This window comes from Pygocentrus nattereri, chromosome 17, assembly GCF_015220715.1.
Source record: "Pygocentrus nattereri isolate fPygNat1 chromosome 17, fPygNat1.pri, whole genome shotgun sequence".
Taxonomy (NCBI): domain Eukaryota; kingdom Metazoa; phylum Chordata; class Actinopteri; order Characiformes; family Serrasalmidae; genus Pygocentrus; species Pygocentrus nattereri.
Genome location: NC_051227.1, coordinates 16,478,487 through 16,495,025, shown reverse-complemented (window position 1 = coordinate 16,495,025; position 16,539 = coordinate 16,478,487). Strand labels below are relative to the sequence as shown.

Genomic DNA, 16,539 nt, shown 5'->3' with positions numbered 1-16,539 from the left:
CCTTCCCTTTCTTCCCCATTCTGATGCTCGGTCTGCACTTCAGCAAGTTTTCTTGACCACCTACACATGCCTAAATGCATTGAGTTGTGGCCATGTGATTGGCTGATCAGCTATTTGTGTTAACAAGCAACTGAACAAAGTGGCCGGTGAGTGTGTATATAATAAATAGTGGTTTTCTCGATGTTAGTGTGTTTGTTTACCCATTTTCAAGCCTCTCCTCGAGGAAGCCCAGTATTATATGTAGTTAAAAAGCAACTCCTGGTTTGATCAATCAGTGCTTCAGTAAATTGAGCTCATGATGTAATTGACGATATTAAGTCTCTGTGGTGGCTGTGAAGTTGTCAAGGAAAAATATGGACCCAAGAAATTCTTGTTACTTTTTATTGTTATTATGTTTATTTGCTTTATGATTATGGCTTTATTCTAATGTATATTGTGATAAACTCACTGCTGAGGTAAATTGTTTAAAAATTTGCTTAGATGCCTAAAACTTTCATACAGTACTGTGCATCTGCTACATCTGTGGTGTACAGTCCACCATCACAGATACACAAATTTGATGCATGTTCAACAACGACAACATACCCAATACAAACCACTGGGCAGTTGATGAATTTATTCAGTAAAGAATTATGTACTGTGAAACATGTATTGTACAATATTCCTATTTTTTTAGTCAAGATAAATCATAAATTAAGCTATAAATCTGTAAAATCTACTTGTGGGATGCGATTAGTTTTCCAGAGTGAGAAATTTGTGGTTCATGTTGATGTTTCAGTGCTAAAACACACAATGATATAAAAGAAAAAACTAAATATAGTTAAAACACACATTGGGAGATTAATAAATTAGGTTTAAAAACAATATTAGGCCACTTTGTGGCTCAGAAGTTGGAATTCTGTATATACTTTCACTCTAGACACATACGTTTGGTAAGCATTTTTAATAGTTTGAAAAGTGGGGGTGTTGTGGTCACCTCTTGTTGTATTAAACTTCTGAAGAACAGCATGATGCAGGCCTCAGCAAACCAAATGTTAAGGAGAGCCATTTAGTCCTTTCAACCAAAATCAAACCACGTTGGTAGCCACAACATTTCCATGTGTATCATCTTGGCTTTAAATCTGTCTCAGTATGTGCTGATGTGTTAGTAAAGGCTACATATTATAATATAAACAAAAACACAGACTTACTTTCTTTTGCTTTGAGCTTTAAGCCATTTTTCTCACATCTCCAGCAGGAAACTTTTGAACAAAAGTGGAACAGTTTCTTGTAAAACGTCTCTCAGTGTTTGACTTTTTACGAGGCTTTTTCTCAGTGTTTGACTTTTTACGAGGCTTTTTCTCGGTGTTTGATTTTTTACGAGGCTTTTTCTCAGTGTTTGACTTTTTTTTTAATTCACCAGCTTCTTGTTTGAATTTTCCCGTTCCACCTGATATGGTGCTTGCGGCACCAGAATGTAACTGCACCACCATTTAAGGTGGAACGGGAAAATTCAAACAAGGAGATTGCTTGATTAATTGTGTGATTAATTGCAGATTAAACTGCAATTAAAAGGCAAACACTTCTGTCAATTCATCTCTGAATTATCGATGTTCATCTTAAATCTTTTTCGTTGCCTTTTCATTAACTACTAGCTAGATGAGACTATTGTCTGTGTTGCTATGGTGACCAGCAGTCTGCATGTCAACCTTCAGGGTTAAAGGGTGAATCAGCAGTTCTACATTGACTCCAGCATTTAAGACCATTTATTGTTAAACTGTGTTGAAGGATCAGCAGAGCTTTATTTTACTGCAAATTTTATTATTACCTACAAATTTAATTCTGCTATGGAGCCACAACAGGGCAGTAAAAGAGAGACATGCAGCTCTGGATCTGAGGCTTCTCTAATACTGTGTCCCAGACTGCTGACTGCTTGAGACAGACGTTCACTTTCATTTAGTTCATTTCCAAGGTGAAAGAGGTCAGTTAACACTAATGGTAAACATCTGTAAGATGCCATAACATTCAGCTGCTGTATTCCTTTAGCTGCAGTGTTAATTTAGATGCTGTGTTCCCAATCCTGAACTACATTCACTAAGTTTAGAGGTATTACAAATATACAGTCTGTCTAGTCACTCCGGAGTGGCTGCGTGGTAAGAACACAGTGTCCTATGAAAATAGAGGTGTTTCTTACGGCTGGGATTGAATCCCAGGTGTGCTGTGTTCCATCTGTGAAATCTATAAAATCCTCAGGGAACAAGAGAGGTCTTGTTCTTTTTGGAGAGGTATTTTATGGTACACTGGAATTTTATCCACTTCATTCACAAAACAGTGTACTGCAATGCAGCAGTTACTGTGTCTTTTAAAAGAGAGCTCAAATCTTTCAAGGTCCCATCAAAAATTTAATCAGGTCATCTTATAAAGCATGTTGAGGTTCACTGCAATGAAAAGAACCCTTGTTGTTGTTTTGCCAGGGAGGTATTCCACAAAGCAGAAATCCCAGTTAAGGCCAGATAAGCCCAAAGATGAGGACTGCCCAATAAGAATGTCCCTCAGCCATGACTTTGGGCTTAAGCTATCCAGCTAAACTGAAAAATCCTGTTTTGTGAAATATAGTACAAAGCAGGGATGGGCAATATGATGGTATCTTATCATTATGTTTATTTTATTGCGTGTTATGTACATCACGGATGTGGGCAGTGCTTTTAGAGCACTGTAAACAAGCACACCTACTTTTGTATAGTGATGACACTTTCAGCAGACTAAGCTGGACAGTCCTCGTGGGAGAGCTATGGATGAATCAATGAGCAACAAACTAACAAAAGCAACAGCAAAGTGGAGCTCCAGTTTGCTTCAAGAGCTTCCACTAAAACAAAAATCTATGAGCTGCATGAATGAGAGAGAAAGGGTACAATTGTAGAAGAGTTGAAATATTGAAATATTGTTTGTATGATATATGTGATATTTACACTCATTGTATATACAGATGTAGACACTCATTGTTTGGAACATTTGCACTGATAATAACCATCAGCCTTGAGTTCAATGCTCACCATAAAGACTGCGATGGCTCCGCCAATGATGAAGCCAGCAATGACGTCAGACCAGTGGTTTCGGTACTCCACCACGCGGTTAATCCCCGTTAGAAAGGCCAGACACATGAGCCCAAGGGACAGCACAGGCTTGGCCAGCCGCGTGCCTTTGGCCTTCACCGTGCATGTGATGTACATCTGCGGAAACACATGAGCAGTCACAATCAGTCTTCATTTCAATGCTGTGGACAGCCTGCCTGTTCTCTACTGTTCTGTGAAACCATGTTTATATTTGAGAATTTGGAAAGCGGCCCCCTGCAGATGGATCCTCAGATCCACTAAAAATCCACCTGAACACTGTGACTCCTCCCTGCTGTTTACATGCCTCATTGATGTTAAATGTGGAAAAGTGGAAGCATGAAAATATGGAGGATTTTTAGATCCGAAAAGTGTTATTTACACAATTTTCCACATTTTCCGCATGTCGTCGATAAGCCAAGACATGTATTTCACAATTCTATAAACTGTGAGGCTATTGATGCTAACAAACAATAGAAGTTAATAGTCAAATCTTTTCTGTAAATACATCTCCAAAATTTCTCTCAACCGGCTCAAAACACATCCAGTTCTTCACTAAGGTTGTGCAGACTCGTCAATGTGGTTTAGAGCACAGTATGGCTAACTGTGAACTATAAAAATGAGCAAAACTGCAGCTGAATGATGCAGGCAGACACTTGAGGAACCAGCAGTAGTTCTTCTGTTGAATCCTTTCAGAGGCACCTTTATTTCATGTGTGCTTTTAAGAGTTAACATTTCATAAATGTTTTCTGTATTTAACAACTGTGTTTTGTATTTATTGTTGGGGCCACAGACTCATTTTATATCTTAAAGACCCCCAGCAGACCTTTTTTCAGACTGTGTGGTATTTGGATGGAAGCAGTTAAAGTCATTCTGTGTGTCCTCTCTGTTCCTCCTGCTGCTCCAGCCAAGCCTCCAGGGGAAGAAGGAGAAAGGGAAAGAGAGAGAGAGAGACAGAAGGGCAGCAGTGCAGGAGTTGCCTTCCATTTCTCATACTGAGGGTGACTAATAAAGCAGATACACTCACATGCACACAGTATCAGGATATGGGGTCAAACATATGTGCCATATGTATTATATATAAGTATGTGTAATAATAATACATCCTGCATGAATTTATGAACATATGTAAGTGTCTGTATGTAAAAAATAATATATCCCATATGTATTATATATAATGTAATGCCAAATATGTAATTTATACATACACACATATATGAGTCATTCTATCTATAATGTCCCTAGCATTTACAAATATATTACATTTAAAACCATGCAAGGGTTAAATTGATTTATATTTTTAAATAAAAACTAAGTTATTTTAACAATTATGTCTTCTTGAGCCATCAATTTTTAAAATCAATCATATAAAATTTTAAGCAGCACAGAAGAGCTCATCCTTTTCTGATTTTCTGTCCTTAAATTTTAAGTCAGGATTTTGGTGTTATTACAGTACTGAGACTGCTATAAATAGGATTATTAATGACATTGGTTTAAATTCAGACTGTGGAAAAATATCTGTTCTACGACTGCTCGATCTCAGTGCTGACTTTGATACCATTGACCATAAAATTCCCATAGAAATGCATAAGAAGGGTTGGACTCTCAGGAACTGTCCTAAAATAGTTCAGTTCATACCTGCAAGGAAGGAACTACTTTGTTGAAGCAGAAAATAATGTTTCTGAGAGAGTGCCAGGGACCTGTGGTGTCCCCCAGGGCTTGATTCTTGGGCCACTTTTATTTAATTTATACATTCTTCCTCTTGGCCAAATCCAACAAGACCATGGGATATCTTTCCACAGCTATGCAGACTATTCTCTGCTTGGTCCTCTTCACAAACAACGAGGGTCCCCTTGACTCACTTTATAAGTGCCTTGACTAACTTTCTGCAGTTTAATAACAAGATAAAAAACATTTGGGAACAGCAATGAGAGGCACAGACTAGCTGCCTATCTGGTTTCGAGAGCCCCAAAATATAAAGAATTAGCTCATAACTTTGGTGTACTAATGGACTCTGATCTCAGTTTTAGCAGTCATGTCAAAACAGTCACTACATCAGCTTTTTACCACCTTAAGAGCATCAACAAGATCAGAGATTGTCTGACTAAAGCAGACCTGGAGAAATTCATCCACACCTTTATATCTAGCAGGATTGATCACTGTAATGATCTACTTAGTGGACTCCCAAAAAAAGACAATTAAACAGCTTCAGATGATTCAAAATGTGGCTGCCAAAGTCTTACTAGGAGTAAAAGAAGGAACACATCACCCCCCGTTCTTAAATACCTACACTGGCTACCAGCCTGTTCCAGAATAGACTTTAAGGTGCTATTACTGGTTTATAAATGGTTTAATGGTATAGAACCAGCACATGTATTTGAGCTGTTGCAGCAATACTGGCCAAGCAGAACTCTCAGATCATTAGGAACTGGTCAGTTAGTCCTGCTGAAGGTGAAGACTAAACATGGTGAAGCAACAATTGGCTACTATGCTGCTCTTAAATGGATCCAGATGACAGAGAGCATTAGAAGAGCCCCCGACACAGGACACTTTAAATCCAGGCTCAAAACTTTTCTATTTGAGCAGCTTCAGCTCAGTTTAAGACACTGTTAGCTCTACTGCACTTCTCTCCTGTAAGTTAATATTTAATGTGAATTTTAATTGAATGTTTATTTCTTCTCTTTTAAATCTATTGCTTATCATCATGGCTTAATCTACCTACATCTTTTTTCAATTTTAATTTTAATTTTTATATTTTCTCATTTTTTAATGACCACAGTGCATGAAAGGAGCAATATATTAAGCTTTTTTGAGTGTTTATCTTGTTGCCCTACAAAATTAGGAAATTTTTGTTCTGAGAATCTACACATACACACACACACACACATGCGCACACACACACACGCACACACACACACACACACACACACACACACACACACACACGCACACACACACACACCCCCAGAAAGCCTGGAGCGGTAGCAGACACACTGACCCATACTCACTGCCCCCTCCCTCAATCAGGCCTCCATGTGCGGCGTCTTCTCCTGACAGCATTCATCCTTAACATCCCATCAGCAGCAGCAGAAAGCGATAATTAAGCAAAGCAAGAAGGCCTTAAGGCTCGTCCACTCCATCGATCCTCCAAACCCTCACTCATTTCTGTATCACTTGGCACGACAGCACACAGTGATTCTGTCCATCATCCAGATTATTAAAGTGATTACTGTCATGGGGACATCAATTTAATCTCTTACATGTCCAATTTGGGATTTTCCTGCATTTTACCCAAACATCCGCACAACCCTTTCCAAAAGGCCCCCCTGGGTGTTTGTGTTAAAGTCAGCCTCCTCTGAATTCACGTTATCTTTGATTTGATATTTGAAGAAAATATTATTTCTTTAACAAGCATCATCAATGCCGTAACTTCAGTTTACACAACATTTAGTTCCAACCACATTACCTGAAGTGAAGCGTTCTAGTCGTCCTGTTTTCCACAATGACTGTAACATTCAACTGAGCACCAGCTAACCATTCGCTTCACACTGCAGTTAACTGCTACTACGTTCCTACTTTAAGATACAAAAGCAGCAAATATTTACATGAGATAACTTCTGTGACATAATGTGTGACCTGTAGCCTGTTTAGTCGGATACTAAAGAAGAGGGCAACCGCAGAACTACCTTAAATTCTGAGCCTGCCATAAACAAGCTTGTCAGTCAGCAGCCAAGATCAATTAACCCCTTAAAAGGCCAGGGCATCGTTAGCAGGCTCAAAGTTTTATTATACACTTCTACAGCGTAAATATAGCTCAATGAGTTTGCACTGATGTCCCTGCAGTTACTGAATAATAACCCATAGTTGGATTTTAAGGGTTAAACAGACTGAAATTAGCCAGAAACCAACAGAATAGAGTTCAGAAGTAGACTTCAGAGCCGTTGACCAACTGTGCTTGCACACAGAATAATTTGACCTCTGCATTTATCCACGGTGCAGATGGGAGTTAGGTGCCTTGGTCAAGGGCACTTCAGTCACGTCCTGTCGGCTCAGGGGACATTTTATATATTGACTGGAACAAAACGACACTCAGCTTCCTCGGGAAAACACTGACAAAGCTGAGCTGAACCTGATATTAGGGCAGTTTTATTGTTTTATTGTTTTATCCAGAGCAGGATGAGTTCCCCTTCTGAGTCTTGTTTCCTCTCAAGGTTTCTTTCTCTTGCTCTTTGGGAGTTTTTCCTTGGCACTGTCGCCACTGGCAATGCTCATGGAGGCTCGGACCCGGATTTTTCTGTAAAGCTGCTTTGTGACAATGCGTGTTGTAAAAAGCGCCATATAAATGAACTTTGACTTGACTTTGACTTCTGTAGCAGAAGGCTGCTGATATTTGGTGGAAGAAAAGGCCAATATTAAAGCACAATTTATAAAATGTTCAGGGCTCCTTTGCTTCACTTTGTTCTTTATTTTGCAGAACTGTTGTATAAAAGCAAAAGAATGCAACACACATTCTTTCTTTTCTATAGGCCTGCTTTCTTTATATTCCCTGCATGTAATCCTGTCTTTACACATGCATATTTAGCTATGTGTCTCTAAAATATCTGAAAAAAGGGGAAAAATTGTGTATCAAATTTCTATATGCAGTATTTACTGATATTTACAGGTGTCTTTTCTCATTTTTTCAATCTCTGTCTGGTGCATCACATTTGGTTGTAAATAAGTAGCAGATTTTTTCACTGCTGTTCTTTATAACAGACAAATATGGATATGTCATCTCAAAGTCTGAAGGTCTAGTCCATAGAACCACTGAAGTATAGAGGCTGAGATAGAAAGTGTTCAGTGTGTACTGTATAGACACAATGTATATATTTATATAATGTATTATATGTCCATATGTACATAAGCCCCATATGCATTATATGACATATATTGGGTCGTGGGTCATTCTCAGCACTGCAGTAACACTGGTGGTGGTGTGTTAGTGTGTGTTGCGCTGGTCTGAGTGGATCAGACAGAGATTTTAATCATCTCAGTGTCGCAGCTGGACGGACAATAGTCCACCAACTAAAAACATACATCCAACTGTGTCCTGTGGGCAGCGTCCTGTGACCACTGATGAAGGACTAGAGGATGACCAACATGAACTGTGCAGCAGCAGATGAGCTGTCGTCTCTGACTTTACACCTACAAGGTGGACTGATATGGGAAGAGTGTCTAATAAAGTGGACAGTGCGCGGACACAGTGTTTAAAAACTTTAGCACGTCAGTGATACTGCAGTGCTGAGAATGACCCACCACCCAAATAGTACCTGCTCTGTGAGGGTCCATGGGGGTCCTGACCACTGAAGAACAGGGTAAAAGGGGGTAACAAAGTATCAGAGAAACAGATGGACTACAGTCTGTAACTGTAGAACTACAAAGTGCAGCTATACAGTAAGTGGAGCTGATCAAATGGACAATGAGCGTAGAAACAAGGAAGTGGTCATAATGTTATGCCTGCTGTAACTAATGGAAGTCCTATCTTAGATGCTCTCGTTGAAGAGGTGGATAGTTGGTGGTGTGTGGTACTTATCGTCCATGGAGAAAGCACTCGGGGGCCATGTCATAACGGGTTTCGGAGACAGTTTAAGTCATAAGTCAGACAGCATGAGAGCACCGAGACTTTGCTTTTCATTTGACTGGAAATGAAATAAATGAAGGACAGTCTCTGACTTTTGTATATCACTGTACATACACTATGTGTCCAAAAGTATGTAGACACCTGCTCATGCAGTGTTCCTTCTGAAATGAAGGGTGTTAATATGGAGTTTGTCCTCTTTTGCTGCAGTAACAGCCTCTACTCTACTGGGAAGACTGCATCACTCCAGAGACCGGTGCTTTATACCCCTTTAACTTACACTTGACACTGAGCAGAACGTTGGCTCCTGGGGTGCTGCTCCAGAGCATGCCATTCTATTGGTAGATTTTAATGTGGATTACACAAATAACTTGAATAAGAGCCAATATGTCTTTCATCATCCATTAAATCACACATCTTCTTCTACACTTCTAATGTTGCTGGATAAGGCATGCAGAAGCAGCTTTCACAGTAAGTCAGTAAATCCAATGATTCCTTAATGTCCTTTCCACTCTTCTTAAATCTGTAATTTGCAAGAAAGTGCAGAGTTGCAGGCCTCATGTGAACTGAAGGAGAATTTGAATTTTTATTGTTATTTTTAGGATCCCCATTAGCGGCTATTATGAAATGAAAATCAATTTTCAAAATGTCAAAAGACAAGACTAGACAAGCTTCTGTTAAGTCGCAGACTGTGAGAGAAAACAGAGTAAGACCTTTTAACAATCCTGCTTTAGGGATATTATCATTTTTTAAAGCAGGGCAGCAGAGTCCAGTGAGTAGCCCTTGGCCTGCATCAATAGTGTGGACTGGATACAGACTTCAGCTAACAACTGAAGTCTTACTCGAGCAGAATCAGCGATGTGCAGATAGAGGATGAATAAATGGCCTGTGAGCTTCATCATTTCAGACACTGTATGCTCAGCGCTGTGTGGCTGCTAATGTGGTTCAATTTTAAGCTTAAACCTTATTAATCTAGACTTATTGCAGTGCTTCTGTTCCGTTTTCTTCTCCAAACACAATGAATGCAGTGCCAACCGCTTAACACACAGACTCTGTTCAACCGCGCTGCATAGACAGTTTCCTTTTCCTTCTTTCTGTCCTGTTTTTCTTTTTTCCATTCTTCCTTCTTGTTTCTTCACCTTTTCTCTTTCTCTTTCTTTCTTTCTTTCTTTCTTTCTTTCTTTCTTTCTTTCTTTCTTTCTTTCTTCCATCTTTTTATTCACCTTTTCTCTTTTTCTTCTTTGTTTGTTTCTTCTGCTCTTTTCATTCTGTTTCTATTGTATTCCTTTTTTCTCTCATTTTATTTCTTTCTTCTTTCTAAAATTTTCTAGCATCTTTTTCTTTTTTCTTTCTTCCATTCTTTAATCTTGTTTCATCATTTTTTCTTACGTTCTTTCTTTCTTTCTTTCTTTCTTTCTTTCTTTCTTTCTTTCTTTCTTTCTTCCATCCTATTTCCTTTCTTTTTATTCCATCCATCCTTCCTTTCTTTCTTTCTCTCTTCCTTTTTTCTTCTATCCCAATGCCTTTCTTTTTCTTTTTTTCTTCCTTCTTTCCTTCCTTCCTTCTTCTTTTTTCTTCTTTATTTGAACTGTACTGTACACACCGCAGTATTGAACACATCTTCTTCTGCTTGCAAACATGAATATACTATAGACTCAAAGTTTATACAGAATTATTGTGTTTGCTTCAGTGAGCTATGAAAATGAATCAATGTGGAATTTCAGCAATTTTTCTAAATTTTGGCATAATTAAGTGGTTAAGATGTAAACAGAGTATTCCGAGTGGTTTGGTATGAAATGCTCTGTTCTAGAGAAACTTACAGAGTCAGAACTGTTCACAGTGGTGTCGATAGGAAACAGACGTCCCCCTCTAGAAACCTCTAAAATAAGTTAATATATATTTATACTGCCTGATGAGATGTTGTTTTATGATAGTTTTGAGATCAGGATTTGGCCTAAATTATATCTAGTATCCATAAATCCAGAGACGAGAAGGGCATGCAAGTTGTAAGGCAAAAGGTCCTCAAAGAAAACATCTTTTTCAAATTTACCTCATTTTATCTTCATCAATATTACAGATAAAGCAGAAGAAGAATCTACAATCAAATCTACAATGAGCCCTTTCACATCAAACCTGTGAACCTGTTGAACTGTTGAAAGGGACTGTTGGTAGAGGTCAAGGAACAACGTGAAAAATACTGAGTACTAAAAAGGGAATGATATTCAGCTCTTCAGAAATTAGGCCTTTGGTATGAATTTACAGGGATGCACATGTTCATACATTCCCAGTTCCAAATACGTTGGGATGGTATGTGAAAGGTCAATAATGTGAAAGGTCAATAAAAACTAAATTCTGTAAATTCTGTCCTGTATTAAACTGAAAATGGTACAAAAACACTATATTTCATGTTTTGTCCTATAAACTTCAATGTATTTGGTAAATATGCACTCATTCTAAATATGATGCCTGCAACATATTCCAAAAAAGTCAGGACAGGAGCATGTTTAGCACTGTGTTACATCACCTTTTAAAAGCACCTAATAATCATTTGGGGAGTGTAGATACAAATTGATCCAGTTTTGAAAGCAATTTTTTTTTGCCATTCACTATTTATACATGTCTTCAGCTGTGCTACCAAACATACAAGGCCTTGCTTGTCAGATTTTGGGCTTAAGGCACCTGTTTTCAATGGGAAACAGTTCTGGATAACAAGACGATTTGTATTTAAGTTACCCTTGTTAGTCCCACAACAGGGAAATTTCACCTCCACGTTTGACCCATCCATGCAGTAAAATACCACATACACACTAGTGAACACACACACAATAGGGGGCAGTAAGCACACTTGCCCGGAGCGGTGGGCAGACCTATCTGTGGCACCCAGGGAGCAATTGGGGGTTAGGTGCCTTGCTCAAGGACACCTCAGTCATGTACTGTCGGCTCTGGGGATCGAACCAGCGACCTTCTGGTCGCAGGGCTGGTTCCCTAAACTCTAGCCTATGATAAGCTATTTCATATCAAATCCGTGAATCTGTTGAACCGTTGGAACGTCAGCATTTGAACAGAGTTAAAGGGACAATGTGGAAGAGATTGAGTGCTAAAAATCAAATGAAATTCAGCTCACATTGAGCCCCTCATGAACACAGATGCTCTGCCTTCGGAATAAATGACTGAACTCCAAAAATATTCTGCAAAGCGTTTTAATGCTGTGCTCCTGACATGAATGAATAAAGCAGAGCATTTTCACCTGTTTTAAATCTTAGAAGGCTGTTCTGATTGTTTTCACTCCCTCTTAAACATGAATGCCTTTGTTCAAAAACAAGCTCGCTCCATTTTTGCAGCCGGGCCTTTTCAGCTTTACAAACATATGGATTAGACAAGCAATCTTGCCAAAGTGCATCAATCCAACGCTCGGAATATCGCATCACACTGCTTTTGCGTCAGCGCCGGGTCAATCCGACATGATTAGCATCAAACAAATAAAGCTCAGAAAACATGTTTAGAGAGCTAAATATATACTTTTCAGTGAAACTCCACACCACGTTATGCTGGGCAGAAGCACTCAGCTTTACATCTGACCAGCTTGCATAAACATCCTCATCCAACAAAGTATGGAAACGTGCAGGGGGTGTCCAAAATAATGGAAACACTACATGAAATATGCACACTCACTGGCCTTTTTATTAGAAACACCTACTACAGGTGCAGTCTGCAGGTTTATGATTACAGACTGTAAACCATCTGTTGCTGCACAGTTTATCAGCCCCCCTCTACTCCAGTCATCACCGAAAGGGACCACTGTAAGACCATTGCTGACTAGCTCTGTGGTCAGAAACTGACCATTTATGATGAGCTAGAGGAAGACTAACACAAACTGTGCCTCAATAGATGGGACACACTCTCTGAGGATCCTTTCACACTCAAAACTCAGGACGTTATGGGGAAGCCCTTGACCAGAATTGACTGGGATGCACATGTTCATACATTTCCAATTCCAAGTTGGGACGGTATGTAAAATGTCAATAAAAACTAAAGCAGTGATTAGTAAATTCTGTCCTGTATTAAATTGAAAATGGTACAAAAAAACTATATTTGATGTTTTGTCCTATAAACTTTAAACTGTAAATTTGTGCTTATTCTAAACATGATGCTTGCAACACAGCCCAAAAAATGTTCGAGACAGGAGCATGTTTAACACTTTTCTTTTAAAAACACTTAATAACCATTGATGGAGTGATGATACAAACTAATTCAGTTTTTAAAGCATTTTTTTGCCACTCATTATCCTTGAAAAAGACAAAGCAAGATGTCTAAAAAGCAACATATGTTTTTCCAAAATGTGTTCAGCATTTATGGTGCCTTTACAGATGTGCCAGTTACCCACTAATACCCCCCAGTACCAATGACAAACGCTGGAATTTTAACTTTATACTGGTAACAATTTGGATGATGATTTTCTTTTTTGGCCCAGTCCATTTTTTCCATAAACAATCTGAAAGGTTGACTCATCAGACCACAATACACATTTCCACTGAGCAGCCATTCAACCATTCATTTCAGATGAGCTCAAGCTCAGAGAATCTCTGCATTTCTGAATGTTGTTGACTTATGACTTCCACTGTGCATAGACCAGTCTTAACCTGCATTGTAGTCTCAAAGTATTATTGAGCCCATGTGATTGTATCCATCCCAGAAGCATGCCAGCTTTTAATGCAATGCTGTCTGAGGAATTGAAGGTCATGTGCATGTGGTTGTGATTTGACCTTGTCATTTTTTGTATGATGTTGTGCACTGTAGGGGGTGAAAGACTAAAATTCCTTGCAATGCCTGGCTGTTAAACAGTTGGGCTATGTGCTTTTTTGCCAAAGTGGCGACCGTCGCCTCACAGCAAGAAAGGCCTGGGTTTGATTCCCGGCCGGGCAACCAGGGTCCTTTCTGTGTGGAGTTTGCATGTTCTCCCCGTGTCTGTGTGGGTTTCCTCCCACAGTCCAAAGACATGCAGTCAGGCCAAGTGGACATGCTGTGGTCAAAACTATAGCTTTTATTCTAATGTAAAGAATAATAAAATATCTCTTCTTCTACTTATAAACGCAAATGCACTTACTTATTAAACCTGCACTTTCAGGAGAATTTGTCGGCTTGTTTCAACCCTTTAGTTGTCACAGATGAAATCTGTGACTACTAAGGGTTAAACCAAAGACACATAGCCCTGCAGAATAATCTCGTTAGCAAAACATAATTAGAGAATTAGAGATACAAGACACGCTTTTAAGACTGGGTACAGCTGAGTCAAGTGGGAGTTAAGCGCTCCATCTCAGACGTTCTTTCAACACAGCACTGTTCTCTAATTAAGAAGTGCTTCTGTTTACTCAGCGATTGGAGTAAAAGTTAATTAAGGCACAAGGCTGTGTCTCTAAAAGTTTTTTGATTGCTTTGTAACGACAGTCTGGAGAAAATTTCTGGAGCAGCACAACAAACACCCGAAACACACTATCCCTTTAAAACTGGAACATGGAGTTCAGTACAGACCCAGACAGCATGCAGATGTGGCTTTTGGCAAAGATGTGGCACTGACGACCCACTGTCAGCACCGGCAAACTGCACATGAGCCAAAAGAGGCCCATATTAAAAATGCTTATTTGGCCCACATTACACTCACCGGCCACTTTATTAGGTTCAGTTGCTTGTTAACACACTTAGCTAATCAGCCAATCACATGGCCGCAACTCAATGCATTTAGGCATATAGAGGTGGTCAAGACAACTTGCTGAAGAGCAGACCGAGCATCAGAATGGGGAAGAAAGGTGATTTAAGAGACTTTGAACGTGGCGTGGTTGTTGATGCCAGACCGGCTGGTCTGAGTATTTCAGAAACTGCTGATCTACTGGGATTTTCACGCACAGCCATCTCTAGGGTTTAGTGAGCAGCACTTGTGTGGACGAAAATGCCTTGTTGATGTGAGAGGTCAGAGGAGAATGGGCAGACTGGTTCAAGATGATAGAAAGGCAACAGGAACCAACCAAAATCTCTGAGGAATGTTTCCAACAGCTTGCTGAAAGTATGCCATGAAGAATTAAGGCAATTCTGAGGGCAAAAGGGGGTCCAACCTTTCACTAGCCTTTTACTACCTAATAAAGTGGCTGGTGAGTGTATATCAACCAGGCATGAGTACTTCAGTACAAGAAACACTAGTACATGTTCTGGATTAAAGTGAACTGAAGTTACCAGAACAATAAAGCTAAGAGGCCCTGAATATTCTGTTGTAACTCTAATTACTTTGAAGCAATCAGAACCCAAAAAAATATGCTACATACTTTGATGTATTTGTAAGTGATTACATTACATGCAATGCTGGAAGTGATCTCCATTTTCTGCCAGGCACTTGAAGGGGTACAGAGGTTAAACGTTGCAACGGCTGTCTGGCGCCTACCTCATCGCTCTGACGCAGGGGCATCCCGGCTTGTTCAAAGCTCCATATACTGAGGAGCACATTGCATGTTGTTTTGTTCAAATTGCTTCGTCCTAGAGAGAGTTATTACAGAATATTCAGGGCCTCTTTCAAGTGAATCTCACACCCAAACTTTTATGCTGTATTAAACATTTTTGGACCTAAAAACATTACATCCAAAGATAAACAAGTGTCTCCCAAATGGTAGATTTTATTCCAAGCAATTTTGAAGCATTGCTGTTGGTCCTATAAGCTGGATCTTGAGAAATGTACTGCAGTTGTTTATGCGCTAATTTGTTAAACAAAAAGAAAAGAATCCAGCAAAAAATAGTCATGTTATAATGCGAAATTCTAACCAAACAGCCATCTAGTCTCTTATAATTCTTTTTTAACTCATTTAATTTCTGCTGAATTACAAAGTTAAGATGTAAAGGATGTCATTCAGAGCGGTTTGATAAAGCAATAAGCCACAAAAAGCCAAGGGTTACAGGATTTTATCATAGGTAAGGGGTTTATTACTCCATGATTAGGCACGACGTGACAGTAGACAACACAAAAATCTGATAAAATACATAATTGCTCAATAAATAATTTCAACTGTTTCTAATAATAATAAGGATAAACAATTATTCTGCCAGGAAAATTGTATAGTTCCTTTGTAGCGTGTTATTACTGCCAAGCAGATGCAATTGCTGAAGGAGAACAATAACATTCAGTCATCCATCACTGTATACCACAGTAATTTCATCTAATACTTACTCTGTCATAAAATATTGAATTTATCATAATATAGCACTGTTTAAGGCTTTATAAGTATCTTGCTAATGAAACAATCACCACGATGACAATGATAATTTCCATTAGCACCTCTATGTCATTTCCACTGTCATTTAGCATCAAGCTAATGGTGCTGTACATCCCTTTTCCTCACATTGGGGCGGAATCTCAAATGGCTCCCTGCTCCCTACATAGTGCACTACACAGGAATTAAAATATTGGCTCCTGCACCAAAACAGGGTGTAATATATCTTACAAACAGTCAAGCATGCATGCACAATTCATACTGGACAAACATTGCATTAGAATTTCATAGAATTTCATCACTTACATAGCGCACTACATAGGAAAGAGGGAGCTGGTTGAGATTTAGTGCTATACAAGGCAGATCTAACTAAACGTCAGACATTTGAAGTGTGGAATGCTTTTTGGATTGTGGCTTTACAGTGAATTGTGTAGTAAATAGTCTAATTCGAAGCGTGTGACATGAATGGAGGAGTTGTTTAGCCTGTTTTCTATCATTTAGCCTGTTAGCATGCTGATCAGCCTGTTTCTAGTGAAGACGATATGTTTTCATCTACTCAGTTTAACCCCTCAAATGGTCAGGG

The 16,539-nt window shown here is 39.1% G+C and overlaps 1 protein-coding gene across 1 annotated transcript in view; it reads right to left on the bottom strand.

Moving 5' to 3' along the window:
- Positions 1–16,539, bottom strand: part of plppr5a (phospholipid phosphatase related 5a) — a 61,684-nt gene that overhangs the window by 11,132 nt on the left and 34,013 nt on the right. The window contains exon 4 of the mRNA XM_017721177.2: positions 3,033–3,209. Coding sequence (XP_017576666.1) covers positions 3,033–3,209 — 177 coding nt within the window. The remainder of the gene's footprint in view (positions 1–3,032; positions 3,210–16,539) is intronic.